The sequence below is a fragment of the Danio aesculapii genome, chromosome 15, assembly GCF_903798145.1.
Source record: "Danio aesculapii chromosome 15, fDanAes4.1, whole genome shotgun sequence".
Taxonomy (NCBI): Eukaryota; Metazoa; Chordata; class Actinopteri; order Cypriniformes; family Danionidae; genus Danio; species Danio aesculapii.
In genome coordinates, this window is record NC_079449.1 from 17,524,005 (window position 1) to 17,541,075 (window position 17,071).

The 17,071-nt window shown below is 43.2% G+C and overlaps 2 protein-coding genes across 2 annotated transcripts; both read left to right on the top strand.

The window, feature by feature from the left end:
- Positions 1–1,024: 1,024 nt before the first annotated feature.
- On the top strand, positions 1,025–7,171 carry or71ar1 (odorant receptor, family 71, subfamily AR, member 1). The gene is given in 2 exon segments (XM_056474122.1): positions 1,025–1,421; positions 6,603–7,171. Coding segments are annotated over 2 exon segments (966 nt in total).
- A 3,196-nt stretch (positions 7,172–10,367) lies between these two features.
- On the top strand, positions 10,368–11,309 carry LOC130242112 (olfactory receptor 52J3-like). The gene has a single exon (XM_056474124.1). It carries the CDS (start codon positions 10,368–10,370, stop codon positions 11,307–11,309), a length of 942 nt encoding a protein of 313 aa, XP_056330099.1.
- Positions 11,310–17,071: the final 5,762 nt, after the last annotated feature.

Below are 17,071 nucleotides of genomic sequence, written 5' to 3' on the forward strand. Positions count from 1 at the left end.
TATCTATGCGTTTAAAATGGCACCTCTGAATTACTAACCAAAAGCACACATAATTGAATAATTAACACTTGTATATGAATCATTATGACGAAAACTACCTGAAATGATGGAAACAAAAATTCCTATTCCTATGTCCTATTCATTACACACTGTAGATAGTGCGCCAAAATGTTTGGACTTTTCGGGACATGTGATGCACACTGTCTTTTACTCCCTGTGTCACTCTTCCTATTCATATGAATGGATGTTCAGTATATTTGATGCACCATGTACTCAGAAAAGAAAGAGAATGCGAGACTCATACACACCACAGAGAATTGAGAATGTAGTTTGCTGTAAAATGAGTTTGTTTGGAATTATTCTGCATTTACAAATAAGCAGAAAACACTTCATTGGGTTTTGCTTGACTATTATAATATTAATTTCAAGCAAAGACAGAAAACATGATTAATATTCGAAGCCTAGTTGTGTAGTGGTAGCAGATTTAGTAGTAGAACGATGTCTTTTGAAACGCATGCAATTATGACATCTACCAGCAGGGTTGAGCATGCCTTATGCATATCCAACGTAAACATGAGTTGTCCTGCCCACCTCCATGACTATAAATCTTAAACTTTGCATGATTTTGAACATTCCTGAAAGATGATCAGCTTTGGCATGTTAGCCGAGTGGGATAAAGCACTTCATCTAATACAACTGATATATACAACATTATAAATGAGCAAACATGCTACTTTAAATCTGTCAAATTATTCAATTAGAAAATTATTCAAAACTAACTAGTCTGTTGAACTACTGAAATGTCTGTCTTGTGAATTGTTTCTGTTATTTCTGTGTTGTTTTATGTCATGGTGGATTCAATGTGCTATTAATAAAATGGCTTTTTTTTCCAGAGGATACTGGATATATCAGAATTAAAAGGATGATTTGGTCAACTGAATTTTAATCATTCATCTTCTGTTTGTGGTCATGTAAAAATACATTATAAGCTTGCTGGTTTGAATGTTTTATTTGTAGCTTCAGCATGTATCCTAATGAATCTCTCCTTTCAGTGGTTTTGACGTTACACTCTTTGGAATTGCCTCAGATGAGCATTTATCCTGTATTGATATTTGGAATAATGACATACTTGATTGTTTTACTTTGTAATTTAACAATTATCATCACCATTTGCTTGAACAGAAATCTTCATAAACCAATGTACATATTGCTGCTCAACCTGCCAATCAATGACACAATGGGCGCTACAAGCCTTTTCCCTCATCTGCTGTACAGCATCTGGTCTCAGGACAGATCAATAACCTACTCGGCATGTTTGGCTCAAGGTTTTTTTATACACTTTTATGGTGGTGCATCTCACGTAATTCTTATGGTTATGGCATTTGACAGGTATATCGCAATCTGCTTACCACTGAGATACTGTTATGAAGCGGACAGGAGACAGAGGTAAGGAAACGTTAGGGTGTTTATTGAATGACAACAAGGAGCACATGAAGGATAGCCAGGAGGATCAGGAATGATGTTGGGGTCTTTTCCTCCGTGGCTGGGTAACAGGAATACACGAGGACGGACAGCACACACCAGATACAGCTGACAGAGGATGACACAGACTTGGAAGGACTGGAAGACAGGACGATTCGGGAGGACCAGGAAGACTAGGAGGAATACAAAGAGAACAGGTAAGTAAATCGTTTGTTTAGCTGAGGATGACTACGCTGAGTGGTCGCTCAGTTGTCCGCTTTCGTCGAGACGAGCCCGGACAATGAGCGACTGGAGTGCTGTGCTTTTATCTGGTGCTCGTGAATGTGATGCAGCTGTGTGCTCATTAGAAGTCAGGTGATGGTGATCTTCGTGAGTGGGGGTCGTGAGAGCCTGACCAATCCATGACAGTACCCCCCTCCCCAGGGCCCGCTCCTGAGGGCCGACACCTCCGACGCCGTGGTGGTCTCCCTCTGCCTCTAGGCGCTGGGCACTCAGGGTGGCTCTCATGAAACTCCACCATGAGACTAGGATCGAGAATATCAGCTCTGGGAACCCATGTCCTTTCTTCGGGGCCGTACCCTTCCCAGTCCACCAGGTACTCCAACTGGCCACCACGACGTCGGGAACGCAAGATCTCCTTCACTGCGTAGACGGCTCCTTCTTCTAGGAGCAGTGGAGGAGGGGGTTCCTCTTCGTGGTCAGGCTCTGTGGAGGGAAGAACAGGATCGTGATAGGGTTTCAGGAGTGATACGTGGAATGTAGGGTGAATACGGTAGTGAGAGGGTAATTGTAGTTTGTAGGTGACGGGGTTAACCTGTTCCACGATGGTGAAGGGACCAACAAATCGGGGACTTAACTTGCGAGAGGGCAGTCGCATGCGTATGTCCCGGGTGGATAGCCACACCTTTTGTCCGGGTGTGTATCTGGGTTCTTCAGACCTTCTTCTATCGGCGGTTACCTTGCTTCGACGGACTGCCCTCTGCAGATGTTGATGAGCCTCGTCCCAGACTCTCTCGCTCTCCCGGAACCAGTGATCCACTGCGGGGACATCAGATGGTTCGCCATCCCAGGGAAAGAGCGGTGGTTGGAAGCCCAGGACGCACTGGAATGGCGTGAGTCCGGTGGAGGGTTGCCGCAGTGAATTTTGGGCATATTCTGCCCAGCCCAAATACTGGCTCCAGGAGCTCTGGTGACCACTGCAGAAGGTCCTCAGGAACCGTCCCACCTCCTGAATCTTCCTCTCTGTCTGCCCGTTGGTTTGGGGATGATATCCAGAAGAGAGGCTGACGGCCACACCTAGGAGCTTGAAGAAGGCTTTCCATAGACGTGAGATGAACTGTGGACCTCTGTCCGACACAATATCTTCTGGAATACCAAATGACCTGAAGACTTGATTAAAGATATTGTCGGCTGTTTCAAAGGCTGTGGGAAGACCTTTCAGAGGGATTAGTTTGACAAACTTTGAGAATCTATCTACTATGACTAGAATACAGGTATTACCTTCTGACGAAGGGAGATCAGTGATAAAGTCCACTCCTAGGTGTGACCAGGGACGGTTCGGAATCGGCAAGGGATGGAGCTTTCCAGCGGGTAGATGACGTGGGTTCTTGGATTGGGCACAGTCCTTACAGCCCTGAACATATTGCCTCACATCCCTTGCCATGTTTGGCCACCAGAATCGTTGGGATACTAGCGAGAGAGTATTGTTGATCCCTGGATGTCCAGTGCCTAGCGAGGTATGTAAGGAGTGGATCAGATCTACCCGGTGTTCAGGTGGTATGAACTGCCGATGAGGAGGGCATCCCGGCGGAGCAGGGGCTTCCGGAGTGGCAACGACTGGAGGAGCGTTCCAGGTGATCGGACAAATGGAGATGTGTTCGGGAAGAATCTTCGTTGGGAGTTCTTCATGATCGTGATGCTCGTGTAAACGAGAGAGAGCGTCTGCTCTTAGATTCTTGGGTCCTGGACGATAGGAAATGGAGAAATCAAAACGTGAGAAGAAAAGTGACCATCTGGCTTGACGTGGACATAGTCTCTTGGCCTCTTTGATATATTGGAGGTTTTTGTGATCTGTGATCACCTGGAACGGATGTTTGGCTCCCTCCAACCAGTGACGCCACTCCTCCAAGGCTAGCTTGATTGCTAGCAGCTCCCTGTCTCCTATGCTGTAATTCTGCTCCGCCGGGCTCAACTTCCGAGAGAAATAGGCACAGGGATGCAGTCGGGGCGGTGTATCATGATGTTGAGATAATACTGCCCCGACGCCGGTGGTGGATGCGTCCACTTCCACCACGAAAGGAAGATTTGGGTCAGGATGAGTCAGGAGTGGGGCCCTTGTGAACTCCTTCTTAAGAAGGCGGAAGGCTGCGGCTGCTTCTTTGGTCCACTCCAGTCCTTTGGGTTTACCCTTGAGGAGATTAGTGAGAGGTGATGTAATCCTGCTGTAGTCCTTGATAAACCGTCTATAAAAGTTAGCAAACCCAAGAAACCTCTGGAGCTCCTTAATGGAAGTGGGTTCTGACCAGGATAGAACAGCCTCAATTTTCTTCCCATCCATACGTATACCGGTTTGATCAATGATGTATCCCAAGAAATGAATCGACTTCTGGTGGAATGAGCATTTCTCCGCTTTGAGGTAGAGGTGATGTTCTCTCAATGTGTGTAGGACCTCCGCAACGTGTTGGCGATGTTCGGCCTCACTCCGGGAGTAAATGAGGATGTCATCTATGTACACTATTACAAAGTGGTGAAGAAACTCCCGGAGGACTTCATGAATGAAGTTTTGGAATACGGAGGGGGCGTTGACCAGACCGTAAGGCATGACCTCATATTCATAGTGGCCAGTAGGGGTCACGAATGCTGTCTTCCATTGGTCCCCCTCACGTATTCTTATCAGATTATACGCGCTGCGGAGGTCCAATTTAGTGAAGACTTTAGCTTCTCGGAGCTGTTCCAAAGCGGCTGGTACCAGAGGAAGGGGATATCGGTATTTTACTGTACCGTTATTTAGGACCCTGTAGTCGATGCATGGACGCAGCCCTCCGTCCATCTTGGCCACAAAGAAGAAGCTTGAGGCGGCTGGTGATTTTGAGTGACGTATGTACCCCTGACTCAGAGCCTCCCTTATGTAATCTTCCATTGCCTGATTCTCTGGAAGCGAGAGCGGGTAGATCCTACCTCTTGGCAACTGGGCATCTGGAACTAGGTCGATCGCGCAGTCCCATGGCCGATGCGGCGGTAGCTGGGAAGCTCTCTTGGGGCAGAAGACATCATGAAAGGAGCTGTACTCCTTAGGAATGTGGATAGACTGCTTCTCAGGAGGGCTCTCGACCGATGTTGCAAACAAAGAAATGGGGTTCCGACCTTGAAGAGGGAGATTTGGAAAACAGGTAGGTGTACATCCAGATCCCCATTTCTTTATCTCTCCTGTGCCCCAAGAGATGATGGGATCGTGCTTCACCAGCCACGGGCGCCCTAGAATGATGTCCATATTTGCACCCTCCAGAACCAGAAATTGAATCCTCTCTTGATGTAACAGCCCCACTTGAAGAAGGATGTCTTCGCATTGTCGATGGATACGGGTCGAAGATCGAGTGCACTGGGTTATCGGTTGTATCTGGTATATATGCGAGGACGCCTCAGTACGGAGGTGGAGTTGACGACAGAGGGATTGGGAGATGAAGTTCCCTGCTGACCCGGAGTCGATGAGGGCTGTGACAAGGAGAGAAATAGAGGCAGTAGTTATTTGTACGGTGGTAGTAAGTGGTTTACATTGTTCAATATTCGTACTGAATACACTCACTGAAGTCCGAATGGGACGAAGGGGACACTCCATACGGGTGTGTCCACTGACACCGCAGTATAGACACAGACCCCGGGTCAGCCTCCTCTGTCGTTCCGCTGATGTCAGTCTTCCAGACTCTATTATCATGGGTTCTGGTTCTGGAGAGGCTGTTGACTCAGGCGATTGGAGGAGTGCAGACGAGGGGGTGATGGTGTCCTGTTGATAGGAACGGAGACGATCGGAACATCGGAGAGAATGTTGGATGAATCTCTCCAGACCCATTGTATCATCTAATGTGGCCAGCTGGATTCGGAGAGTGGGTTCCAAGCCGAGCCGGTACGTGGTCAACAACGATCTCTCATTCCATCCACTTGCAGCTGCTAGAGTGCGAAACCGGAGAGCATATTCCTGTGTAGATAGAGTACCTTGCTTTAGATGATACAGCTGCTCTCCAGCGGCTACTTCCCCATCAGAACGTCCAAACACCTCTTTGAAATACTCCGTGAAGGTAGTGATGGAATTCATGACCGGCCCGGCTTGGTTCCAGATCGTCTCAGCCCATTTAAGTGCAGGTCCAGAGAGTAGTGATACGATGTAGGCGATCTTTGACTTATCTGTGGGATATAGAGAAGGTTGCATTTCGAATATGAGGGAACATTGTAACAGAAAACCATTGCACTCCCCCGCTCCGCCTGAGTAGGGCGCTGGTCGGGCCATGGGACTGGAAGGAAGGGCCGAAGAAGAAACTGTGGAGGCGGAAGTGCTCGGTGCTGGTGGTGCGTTGGAAAGTGGAGCTGGTGGCTGTAGAATCCGCTTCAACTGGTCCACCAGCTCTTGAAAGTGATCGAGGGTGCTCATGTTGTCGTCGTTATGGGTCCGGGCTTCTGTTATGAAGCGGACAGGAGACAGAGGTAAGGAAACGTTAGGGTGTTTATTGAATGACAACAAGGAGCACATGAAGGATAGCCAGGAGGATCAGGAATGATGTTGGGGTCTTTTCCTCCGTGGCTGGGTAACAGGAATACACGAGGACGGACAGCACACACCAGATACAGCTGACAGAGGATGACACAGACTTGGAAGGACTGGAAGACAGGACGATTCGGGAGGACCAGGAAGACTAGGAGGAATACAAAGAGAACAGGTAAGTAAATCGTTTGTTTAGCTGAGGATGACTACGCTGAGTGGTCGCTCAGTTGTCCGCTTTCGTCGAGACGAGCCCGGACAATGAGCGACTGGAGTGCTGTGCTTTTATCTGGTGCTCGTGAATGTGATGCAGCTGTGTGCTCATTAGAAGTCAGGTGATGGTGATCTTCGTGAGTGGGGGTCGTGAGAGCCTGACCAATCCATGACAGATACGGAGCCATTATGACTCCAAGCAACCTAATGCTAATCATAAGTGTGATGTGGTTCATTCATTTTGTTATCATATTTGTACTTTTCTGTCTTTTAATTCCTCACAGGATTTGTCAGACGTATATGGCAGATCTTATCTGTTATAACCCCTCTTTAATGAAAATCGTGTGTGAAGACACAACAGTGAACAATATGTATGGCTTGTTTATTTTATCTTTATACCACAGCCTGCCGCTTTCTGTTGTGGCTTTCACATATATCCATATATTAGTCACTTGTGTTACTAATAAGCAGTCTGATGCGAAGATGAAGGCTCTTCAGACATGTGGGACTCATTTAGTCGTCTTTCTGTTCTTGGAGTTTAACACTCTTTTTCCTCTTATTGCACATCGGGCTGAAAGTATTCCAGCTCATCTACGCAGAGTGTTTTCTATTTCTGTGGTTATATTTCCTCCCATTGTAAATCCACTTATTTATGGGTTTAAAACTAAGGAAATTAGGCAGAAAATTGAAAACTTTTATAAGAGAAAGATTATCAGAGTGCAATGAACAGCATATGTTTATAAATATATATTGTGCATTATTTGTCTGACTTGAATATATGATAAAGTTTATATTTAGCAACGTAAAAGAAAAAAAATACACCTTTACTCCACTTTTTGTATGATTTATGCCAAAGTTATTTTGACCTAAATGAATATTTCATTATTATTAAATGTTTTAGTTTTATATTAAAATAAATATGACTTAGATGACTTCAATCTAATCATTCATACTCAACAGCCACTTTTAAGGTCCACCTTCCTAGTAATGAGTCAGACCTGCCTTCAGAACTGAGGGTTTGATCAAATAAATGAATAGAGTATCAATTATTTTTGGAATATAGACTTGTTATTGTACATTGTTTGATAAACATTGTTTATCATGCTTTGTACATTGTACATTGTTTGATCATGCTTAACATGCTCTAATTTCAAAATGGGTTCATTGGAAATGCATGCTTCAGCCTACAGTTTTGTGATTAAACTGAAATAAATACTTAATAAACATATGCTTGACTGGAGTTTTTATAGGTAAAATGAACACTACAGGGCGGTCAAACACTAACAGCTTTTGTTTCTTTTGTTTGATTTTTGCTAGGAAATATTATATAAATTTAAATATTGTATAATAAATTTTAAAAAAGGATTATTTTCATGTAGTTCTTTTCATAACAGCAAATAAATGCAACTAAACAACTTAACTGTGTTATTTGTAATCAATAATAATGTTTGCTTCACATCTCACGTCGGTCTCCATATGAACAACTGCAGAGCAATTGAGTTAGAATCTGGTGAAGTATGCTTACAACAAAAGAGGTAAAAGCATTGTAAAATTATAGTAAATTTCATTTAGATTAACTGATTGCTCACAGACATGATCCTGTCCTCTCATGCATATGTCTTTTGTTACTGACCAGACTTTCTGGGGCGCTGAGTAAGTGAGATTAAACTGAAAAGTTTGGCTGCCATATAAATATCTTTCATTCATTCATTCATTCATTCATTTTCTTTTCGGCTTAGTCCCTTTATTAATTAAGGATGAACTGCCAACTTATCCAGCATATGTTTTATGCAGCAGATGCCCTTCCAGCTGCAACCCATCACTGGGAAACTCCCATACACTCTCATTCACACACATACACTACAGACAATTTAGCTTACCCAATTCACCCATAGCACATGTCTTTGGACTTGTGGGGGAAACCGGAGCACCCTGAGGAAACCCACGCGAACACAGGGAGAACATGCAAACTCCACACAGAAATGTCAACTGACCCAGCCAAGGCTCGAGCCAGCGACCTTTTTGGTGTGAGGCATCAGTGCTACCCACTGCACCACCACACCGCCCATATAAATATTTTAATCAAGTTTTTTTATACTTTGAATTGGGATATACAGTGGGGCAAATAAGTATTGAATACGTCATGATTTTTTCCTGCGAAAAATATTTCTAAAGGAGCCGTCGACATGGATTTTGTTAAAAAAAAAAATGCAAACTTAAAAATAAAACAAAACAAAAAATCAGAAAAATGGAATGACACAAGGAGAAAGTACTGAACTACAAAAACGTATTTATACTTTACATAAAAAGTTTTTTTGGTTATGGCAGCTTAAAGACGCCTCTCATATGGAGAATGAAGTCACATGCATAGCGCTGGTATGATTTTTTCACAGACTTAACTGAGTGTAAACCTCTTGATCGTTCTGTGGGTCTCGTCTATCAAATCTGAACTTTAATTTGTATTTTCTACTAGATTTAAGTCAGGTGATTGGTTGGGCCATTCTACAGCTTGATTTTCTTTCTCTGAAAGCATTTGAGAGTTTTCTTGCCTGTGTTTTGGATCATTGTCTTGCTGAAATGTCCACTCTGGTTTCATCTTCATAATCCTGCTAATGTAGATGATGGACTGAAGCAACTAATATTAATTTACAATGGCAAAGTGCAGAGGGTTGCTGAAGAACTACTGAAAGATTTCAGCTGCTGTCTGGACTTTCATTACGTTTCTACAGCTCCCTTTCCTCATGTGTTCAATACAGCCTGATCTCACGAGAAAACGTAAGTGTTTTGCGTTTTGTCAGTTTAGTGGCTAATTCGTACGAATTTGTACGAGTTCAGTTGTATGAAATTGTACAATTTTAAAAAGGAGGGGTGGTACTTAACCCAACCCCTAAACCCAACCGTCATTGGGGCATGAGCAATGTACTAAATTGTACAAATAAGATCGTACGAATTAGCCACTAAATCAAAAAGTTACAAATTGCCGTGGGATTGTGTTGGTTCAATATGTTTTCCCTGTGTCATTCCATTGTATTACAGATAACTAATTTGTAAATTAATTAGATTTGTTTATTTGCAAAAATGGTTTTCTTTAGTTGTTACCAACAACTAGTGAAAATTTCAAGTCAACAGCACCTTTAGAATTATGTTTTCTGAGAAAAATGGTGACGTGTTCAATACTTATTTCCCCCACTGTATGTATTTCATGAAATTTGCTAAAAAAAAGAACACTCTTTTACTCCTGTTTGAATAACGTCAAATAGGTCTGAGCAGAGCAGTGACCTCAAATTTTTGTAAATGGTAGATTGTTCTCTAATTTAGATTTTTACCGTGTTACTTTTGAACAAGGTGGAGTTATTAGTTATAAGATCTATTATTTGTGTTTATATATGAATATAATTTGAGCACAATGCAGTTGCCAGTTGCCAAAAAACAACAGTTCCCATGCGTGAGCCCAGTGAAAGGGAGATTCCTGCCCAGCTCCATGAGTATAAATCATTAGCCTACAGGTGACATTCAGCAGTGCACTTTGCATGTCTCAACACCAAATGGGTTTCTTAACTGTCTGAGTGACTTTTTTTGTTTTTAAACACAAAGTAGTGCGATCTGAATGCTATATGAGATATGGCAAGAGTGGCTTTGCTGGTTTAGAGTGAGACCTAGAGATTATAATGTAACTTCTACAATAATATGCTTCATTAATCTGCTGCTTTATGAATTATATACAAGAAAATTCAGCTGAGTATTTCTTGAATACATTTTTAGTTGTCAATTGTTGTCTGTTTTTTGCTTTTAGAAGAAACAGACGGATATGGCAAATAAAAATGAATATTAATTTTGAAAACCAATGTAACTTTCAGAGGTATAACTATTAATCATTTCTGAAAAATTATATTGACAAGCATTGTTTGCCTTTAGAAACAGCATGCATCTGAATGAATCTTACTTCTCACTGGTTTTGACTTTGCATTCTTTGGAACTGCCTGAGACAAATATTTATCCTGCATTCATTTTTGGAATAGTGGCATACTTGTTTATCTTGCTGTGTAATTTAACAATCATTGTCACCATTTGCTTGAACAGAAATCTTCATAAACCAATGTACATACTGTTGCTCAACTTGCCGATCAATGATGCAATGGGTGCTACAAGCCTTTTTCCTCAGCTGCTGTACAGTATCTGGTCTCAGGACAGATCAATATCGTACTCTGCATGTTTGATTCAAGGCTTTTTTGTACATCTTTATGGCGGCGCATCTTATCTTATTCTTACCGCTATGGCCTATGACAGATATATCGCAATCTGCTGCCCACTGAGATATGGAGCTATTATGACAACCAATAACTTGTTCAAAATCATCATTGGTATGTGGCTTTTTAATTTTGTTTGTATAATTGTAATATTTGTTCTTATGTTGCCTTACAGGATTTGCCAGACATACATAGCAGATCTTGTGTGCTACAAAGCCACATTATTGAAACTCTTATGCGACGGCATAGAGGTGAACAATATTTTCGGATTGTTTTGCATCATTTTTTACCACTGTCTCGCTTTTTCTGTTGTGGCTTTCACATATATTCAAATATTAATCACTTGTGTTACTAATAAGCAGTCGGACGCAAAGGTTAAGGCTCTTCAGACATGTGGGACTCATTTGGTGGTCTTTCTGTTGTTAGAGTTCAACACACTGTTTCCAATGCTTTCTCATCGATCTGAGATCATTCCTGCTTTCCTACGCAGAGTGTTTTCTGTATCCAATTTTATCTTTCCTCCTCTCGTGAATCCACTTGTTTATGGTTTTAAAACTAAAGAGATCAGACAGACTACTTTCAGCTGTTTCAATAACAAGAAGATAGGTAGTTTCTGATGTAAGAAGATCCTAAAGCTGTTGCACAAACAAACTGAATATATCCATTGATTTTTCTGTCATACAAGTGCTTTGCTTGGATGTAAATTGTCAATATGTTTCATACATAACCTGTACAAATACAAATCATTGTAATATAAAAGAATAAAATACAATAAATTTCTATTTTTACAAAGGACCTATCACTGTTTCTTTCTGGATACAGTTGAAGTCAAAATTATTAGCCGTCCTTTAAAATAAGAATATTTTGTCATGTATAAAATAACTAATTTTTATTAGTTTATTAGTTTTATTAAATACATTTTGTTGCTCGGTTGACTCGGTGAATCATTGTACATCATTGGTCTGAAAGGGGCTAATAATATTGACCAGAAGAAAAGAATAATATTACAAATACTTTGAAAATATCCTAACTCTGTGTGGAAATATAAATTTATATAATCTAGTTCCAAATTAACAATGATATTTATATAACTCATAAGTTATTTAATATAACTTATATAATATCTAGCTGATATAACTTATAGTCTTCGGTTTTTAATTATATTATTTCATTCAAAATTATATCAGCCCAAATGTGAGAGACATTAAAACCTATTGCCTTTCTGAGCACGGGCTGAGCCAAAGTGATGCAAATGCTAAAGGCAGGGTCCCAATGACTGTCTTTGGCTGATACTTTTAAGCTGGTCAGGGCAGGTGAAACCTCAGAATCTATTCAAGACCCTAAAACAAGATCTTCAACAAAAACTAGTCATACCCTCTTTCTATGTCCCCACCTACTAACTCGGCCCTCTCCTAAAACACATAATAGACAGGACCACTCTGTCTCAAATTAGACTTGTTTTAGTCATCTCAGACTTGTTTACAGATTTGTGATAAACTTGCAGACTTGTAATAGACTCCTGTAGGCTCTTGCAGACTCGTGGACTTGAAGGTGCTGTTTGACTGCAGATAAACCAACACGCCTAAATAAAGAAATTCTGCTTGTTCGAGTCTCCTTCTTATTTATTTATTCAACTTTTTTCATCTGTTAAGAATCCCTTGGAAAATATTGGAAAAGAATGAATATTTTACAGAAGGGCTAATAATTTTGGTTTCAACTTTTGTGTTCATCAAGTGAAGAAAATCTGATCTGAGCTAAACTGAAATCTCTGTACTGCTCTTTACCAAAGGAAGGGAGAATAACATTGTTGTGTAGAGACACAGATGCTAAGTATTAGCATATCTGCTAATGCACCTAATGCACTAATTAGCACCTCTGCCGATGCATTGATAAAATTAACAGTTAACAGTTGGATGTGCCAAAATGTTCTTCAGTTAAACAAAGAGAAATCTAAAGTCACTGCATTTGGGAACAGAAATAAGGTTCTCAAAATGAATGTCTACCTTGACTCTAGGGGTCAAACAACAAAAAAGACTTACTAACATCTTAAAGAAATTTGTTCATGCTTTTATCAGCAGCAGGGTGGATTACTATAACTGCTTCCTCACCGGCCTTCTCAAAAAGACAGTCAGACAGTTACAGCTCATCCAGAACGCTGCTGCCAGGATTCTAACCAGAACCAGAAAATCTGAGCACATCACACCTGTTCTCAGGTCTTTACACTGGCTCCCAGTTACATTCAGAATATAATTATTATTTGTCTATAAATCACTAAATTGGCCTAGGGGCCTCAATACATTACATATATGCTCACTGAATACAACCCTAACAGATCCCTCAGATCTTTAGGATCAAATAAATTAGAAATTCCAAGAGTTCAGTCAAAGCAGGGTGAATCCACTTTAAGCTGCTATGGCCCCCACTGCTGGAATCATTAGAATTGGAAATTGGGAGATGAGCAGATCATACTAAACTGTACAAATGAGAGTCACATGAATTAACCACTAAATCAAAAAGTTACGAATTGCAGTGAGATGGCATTGAGTTAATGTGATCTGTGGATGTACACAAAAAGGACATGTAACAAAATGTACCCTAATTAATGTGTTTCAGATTTGCAAAAGAAAAGATGCAGCACTCTAGTGGATTTGTGACCAGAACCGTGCACATACCGCAACACATAACTTACATTTTGCAAACATGTAGGCAGAAGCACTTTTTTCCATTTATAATGAACCTGTGTTATTTTTTATCATAGTCTTATTGTTATTTGACATGGTAAATATTTTCCTTTACATTGTAGACAAAGGGATAAGGGGTATGTGAAGGATATGCAGATGTGAAATTGTTCGACTTTAAAGACTCTTTGTGTTAATTGTCATGGATTGGTCAGGCTCTCACGACCCCCACTCACGAAGATCACCATCACCTGACTTCTAATGAGCACACAGCTGCATCACATTCACGAGCACCAGATAAAAGCACAGCACTCCAGTCGCTCATTGTCCGGGCTCGTCTCGACGAAAGCGGACAACTGAGCGACCACTCAGCGTAGTCATCCTCAGCTAAAACAAACGATTTACTTACCTGTTCTCTTTGTATTCCTCCTAGTCTTCCTGGTCCTCCCGAATCGTCCTGTCTTCCAGTCCTTCCAAGTCTGTGTCATCCTCTGTCAGCTGTATCTGGTGTGTGCTGTCCATCCTCGTGTATTCCTGTTACCCAGCCACGGAGGAAAAGACCCCAACATCATTCCTGATCCTCCTGGCTATCCTTCATGTGCTCCTTGTTGTCATTTAATAAACACCCTAACGTTTCCTTACCTCTGTCTCCTGTCCGCTTCATAACAGAAGCCCGGACCCATAACGACGACAACATGAGCACCCCCGATCACCTTCAAGAGCTGGTGGACCAGTTGAAGCGGATTCTACAGCCACCAGCTCCACTTTCCAACGCACCACCAGCACCGAGCACTTCCGCCTCCACAGTTTCTTCTTCGGCCCTTCCTTCCAGTCCCATGGCCCGACCAGCGCCCTACTCAGGCGGAGCGGGGGAGTGCAATGGTTTTCTGTTACAATGTTCCCTCATATTCGAAATGCAACCTTCTCTATATCCCACAGATAAGTCGAAGATCGCCTACATCGTATCTCTACTCTCTGGACCTGCACTTAAATGGGCTGAGACGATCTGGAACCAAGCCGGGCCGGTCATGAATTCCATCACTACCTTCACGGAGTATTTCAAAGAGGTGTTTGGACGTTCTGATGGGGAAGTAGCCGCTGGAGAGCAGCTGTATCATCTAAAGCAAGGTACTCTATCTACACAGGAATATGCTCTCCGGTTTCGCACTCTAGCAGCTGCAAGTGGATGGAATGAGAGATCGTTGTTGACCACGTACCGGCTCGGCTTGGAACCCACTCTCCGAATCCAACTGGCCACATTAGATGATACAATGGGTCTGGAGAGATTCATCCAACATTCTCTCCGATGTTCCGATCGTCTCCGTTCCTATCAACAGGACACCATCACCCCCTCGTCTGCACTCCTCCAATCGCCTGAGTCAACAGCCTCTCCAGAACCAGAACCCATGATAATAGAGTCTGGAAGACTGACATCAGCGGAACGACAGAGGAGGCTGACCCGGGGTCTGTGTCTATACTGCGGTGTCAGTGGACACACCCGTATGGAGTGTCCCCTTCGTCCCATTCGGACTTCAGTGAGTGTATTCAGTACGAATATTGAACAATGTAAACCACTTACTACCACCGTACAAATAACTACTGCCTCTATTTCTCTCCTTGTCACAGCCCTCATCGACTCCGGGTCAGCAGGGAACTTCATCTCCCAATCCCTCTGTCGTCAACTCCACCTCCGTACTGAGGCGTCCTCGCATATATACCAGATACAACCGATAACCCAGTGCACTCGATCTTCGACCCGTATCCATCGACAATGCGAAGACATCCTTCTTCAAGTGGGGTTGTTACATCAAGAGAGGATTCAATTTCTGGTTCTGGAGGGTGCAAATATGGACATCATTCTAGGGCGCCCGTGGCTGGTGAAGCACGATCCCATCATCTCTTGGGGCACAGGAGAGATAAAGAAATGGGGATCTGGATGTACACCTGCCTGTTTTCCAAATCTCCCTCTTCAAGGTCGGAACCCCATTTCTTTGTTTGCAACATCGGTCGAGAGCCCTCCTGAGAAGCAGTCTATCCACATTCCTAAGGAGTACAGCTCCTTTCATGATGTCTTCTGCCCCAAGAGAGCTTCCCAGCTACGCCGCATCGGCCATGGGACTGCGCGATCGACCTAGTTCCAGATGCCCAGTTGCCAAGAGGTAGGATCTACCCGCTCTCGCTTCCAGAGAATCAGGCAATGGAAGATTACATAAGGGAGGCTCTGAGTCAGGGGTACATACGTCACTCAAATCACCAGCCGCCTCAAGCTTCTTCTTTGTGGCCAAGAAGGACGGAGGGCTGCGTCCATGCATCGACTACAGGGTCCTAAATAACGGTACAGTAAAATACCGATATCCCCTTCCTCTGGTACCAGCCGCTTTGGAACAGCTCCGAGAAGCTAAAGTCTTCACTAAATTGGACCTCCGCAGCGCGTATAATCTGATAAGAATACGTGAGGGGGACCAATGGAAGACAGCATTCGTGACCCCTACTGGCCACTATGAATATGAGGTCATGCCTTACGGTCTGGTCAACGCCCCCTCCGTATTCCAAAACTTCATTCATGAAGTCCTCCGGGAGTTTCTTCACCACTGTGTAATAGTGTACATAGATGACATCCTCATTTACTCCCGGAGTGAGGCCGAACATCGCCAACACGTTGCGGAGGTCCTACACACATTGAGAGAACATCACCTCTACCTCAAAGCGGAGAAATGCTCATTCCACCAGAAGTCGATTCATTTCTTGGGATACATCATTGACCAAACCGGTATACGTATGGATGGGAAGAAAATTGAGGCTGTTCTATCCTGGTCAGAACCCACTTCCATTAAGGAGCTCCAGAGGTTTCTTGGGTTTGCTAACTTTTATAGACGGTTTATCAAGGACTACAGCAGGATTACATCACCTCTCACTAATCTCCTCAAGGGTAAACCCAAGGACTGGAGTGGACCAAAGAAGCAGCCGCAGCCTTCCGCCTTCTTAAGAAGGAGTTCACAAGGGCCCCACTCCTGACTCATCCTGACCCCAATCTTCCTTTCGTGGTGGAAGTGGACGCATCCACCACCGGCGTCGGGGCAGTATTATCTCAACATCATGATACACCGCCCCGACTGCATCCCTGTGCCTATTTCTCTCGGAAGTTGAGCCCGGCGGAGCAGAATTACAGCATAGGAGACAGGGAGCTTCTAGCAATCAAGCTAGCCTTGGAGGAGTGGCGTCACTGGTTGGAGGGAGCCAAACATCCGTTCCAGGTGATCACAGATCACAAAAACCTCCAATACATCAAAGAGGCCAAGAGACTATGTCCACGTCAAGCCAGATGGTCACTTTTCTTCTCACGTTTTGATTTCTCCATTTCCTATCGTCCAGGACCCAAGAATCTAAGAGCAGACGCTCTCTCTCGTTTACACGAGCATCACGATCATGAAGAACTCCCAACGAAGATTCTTCCCGAACACATCTCCATTTGTCCGATCACCTGGAACGCTCCTCCAGTCGTTGCCACTCCGGAAGCCCCTGCTCCGCCGGGATGCCCTCCTCATCGGCAGTTCATACCACCTGAACACCGGGTAGATCTGATCCACTCCTTACATACCTCGCTAGGCACTGGACATCCAGGGATCAACAATACTCTCTCGCTAGTATCCCAACGATTCTGGTGGCCAAACATGGCAAGGGATGTGAGGCAATATGTTCAG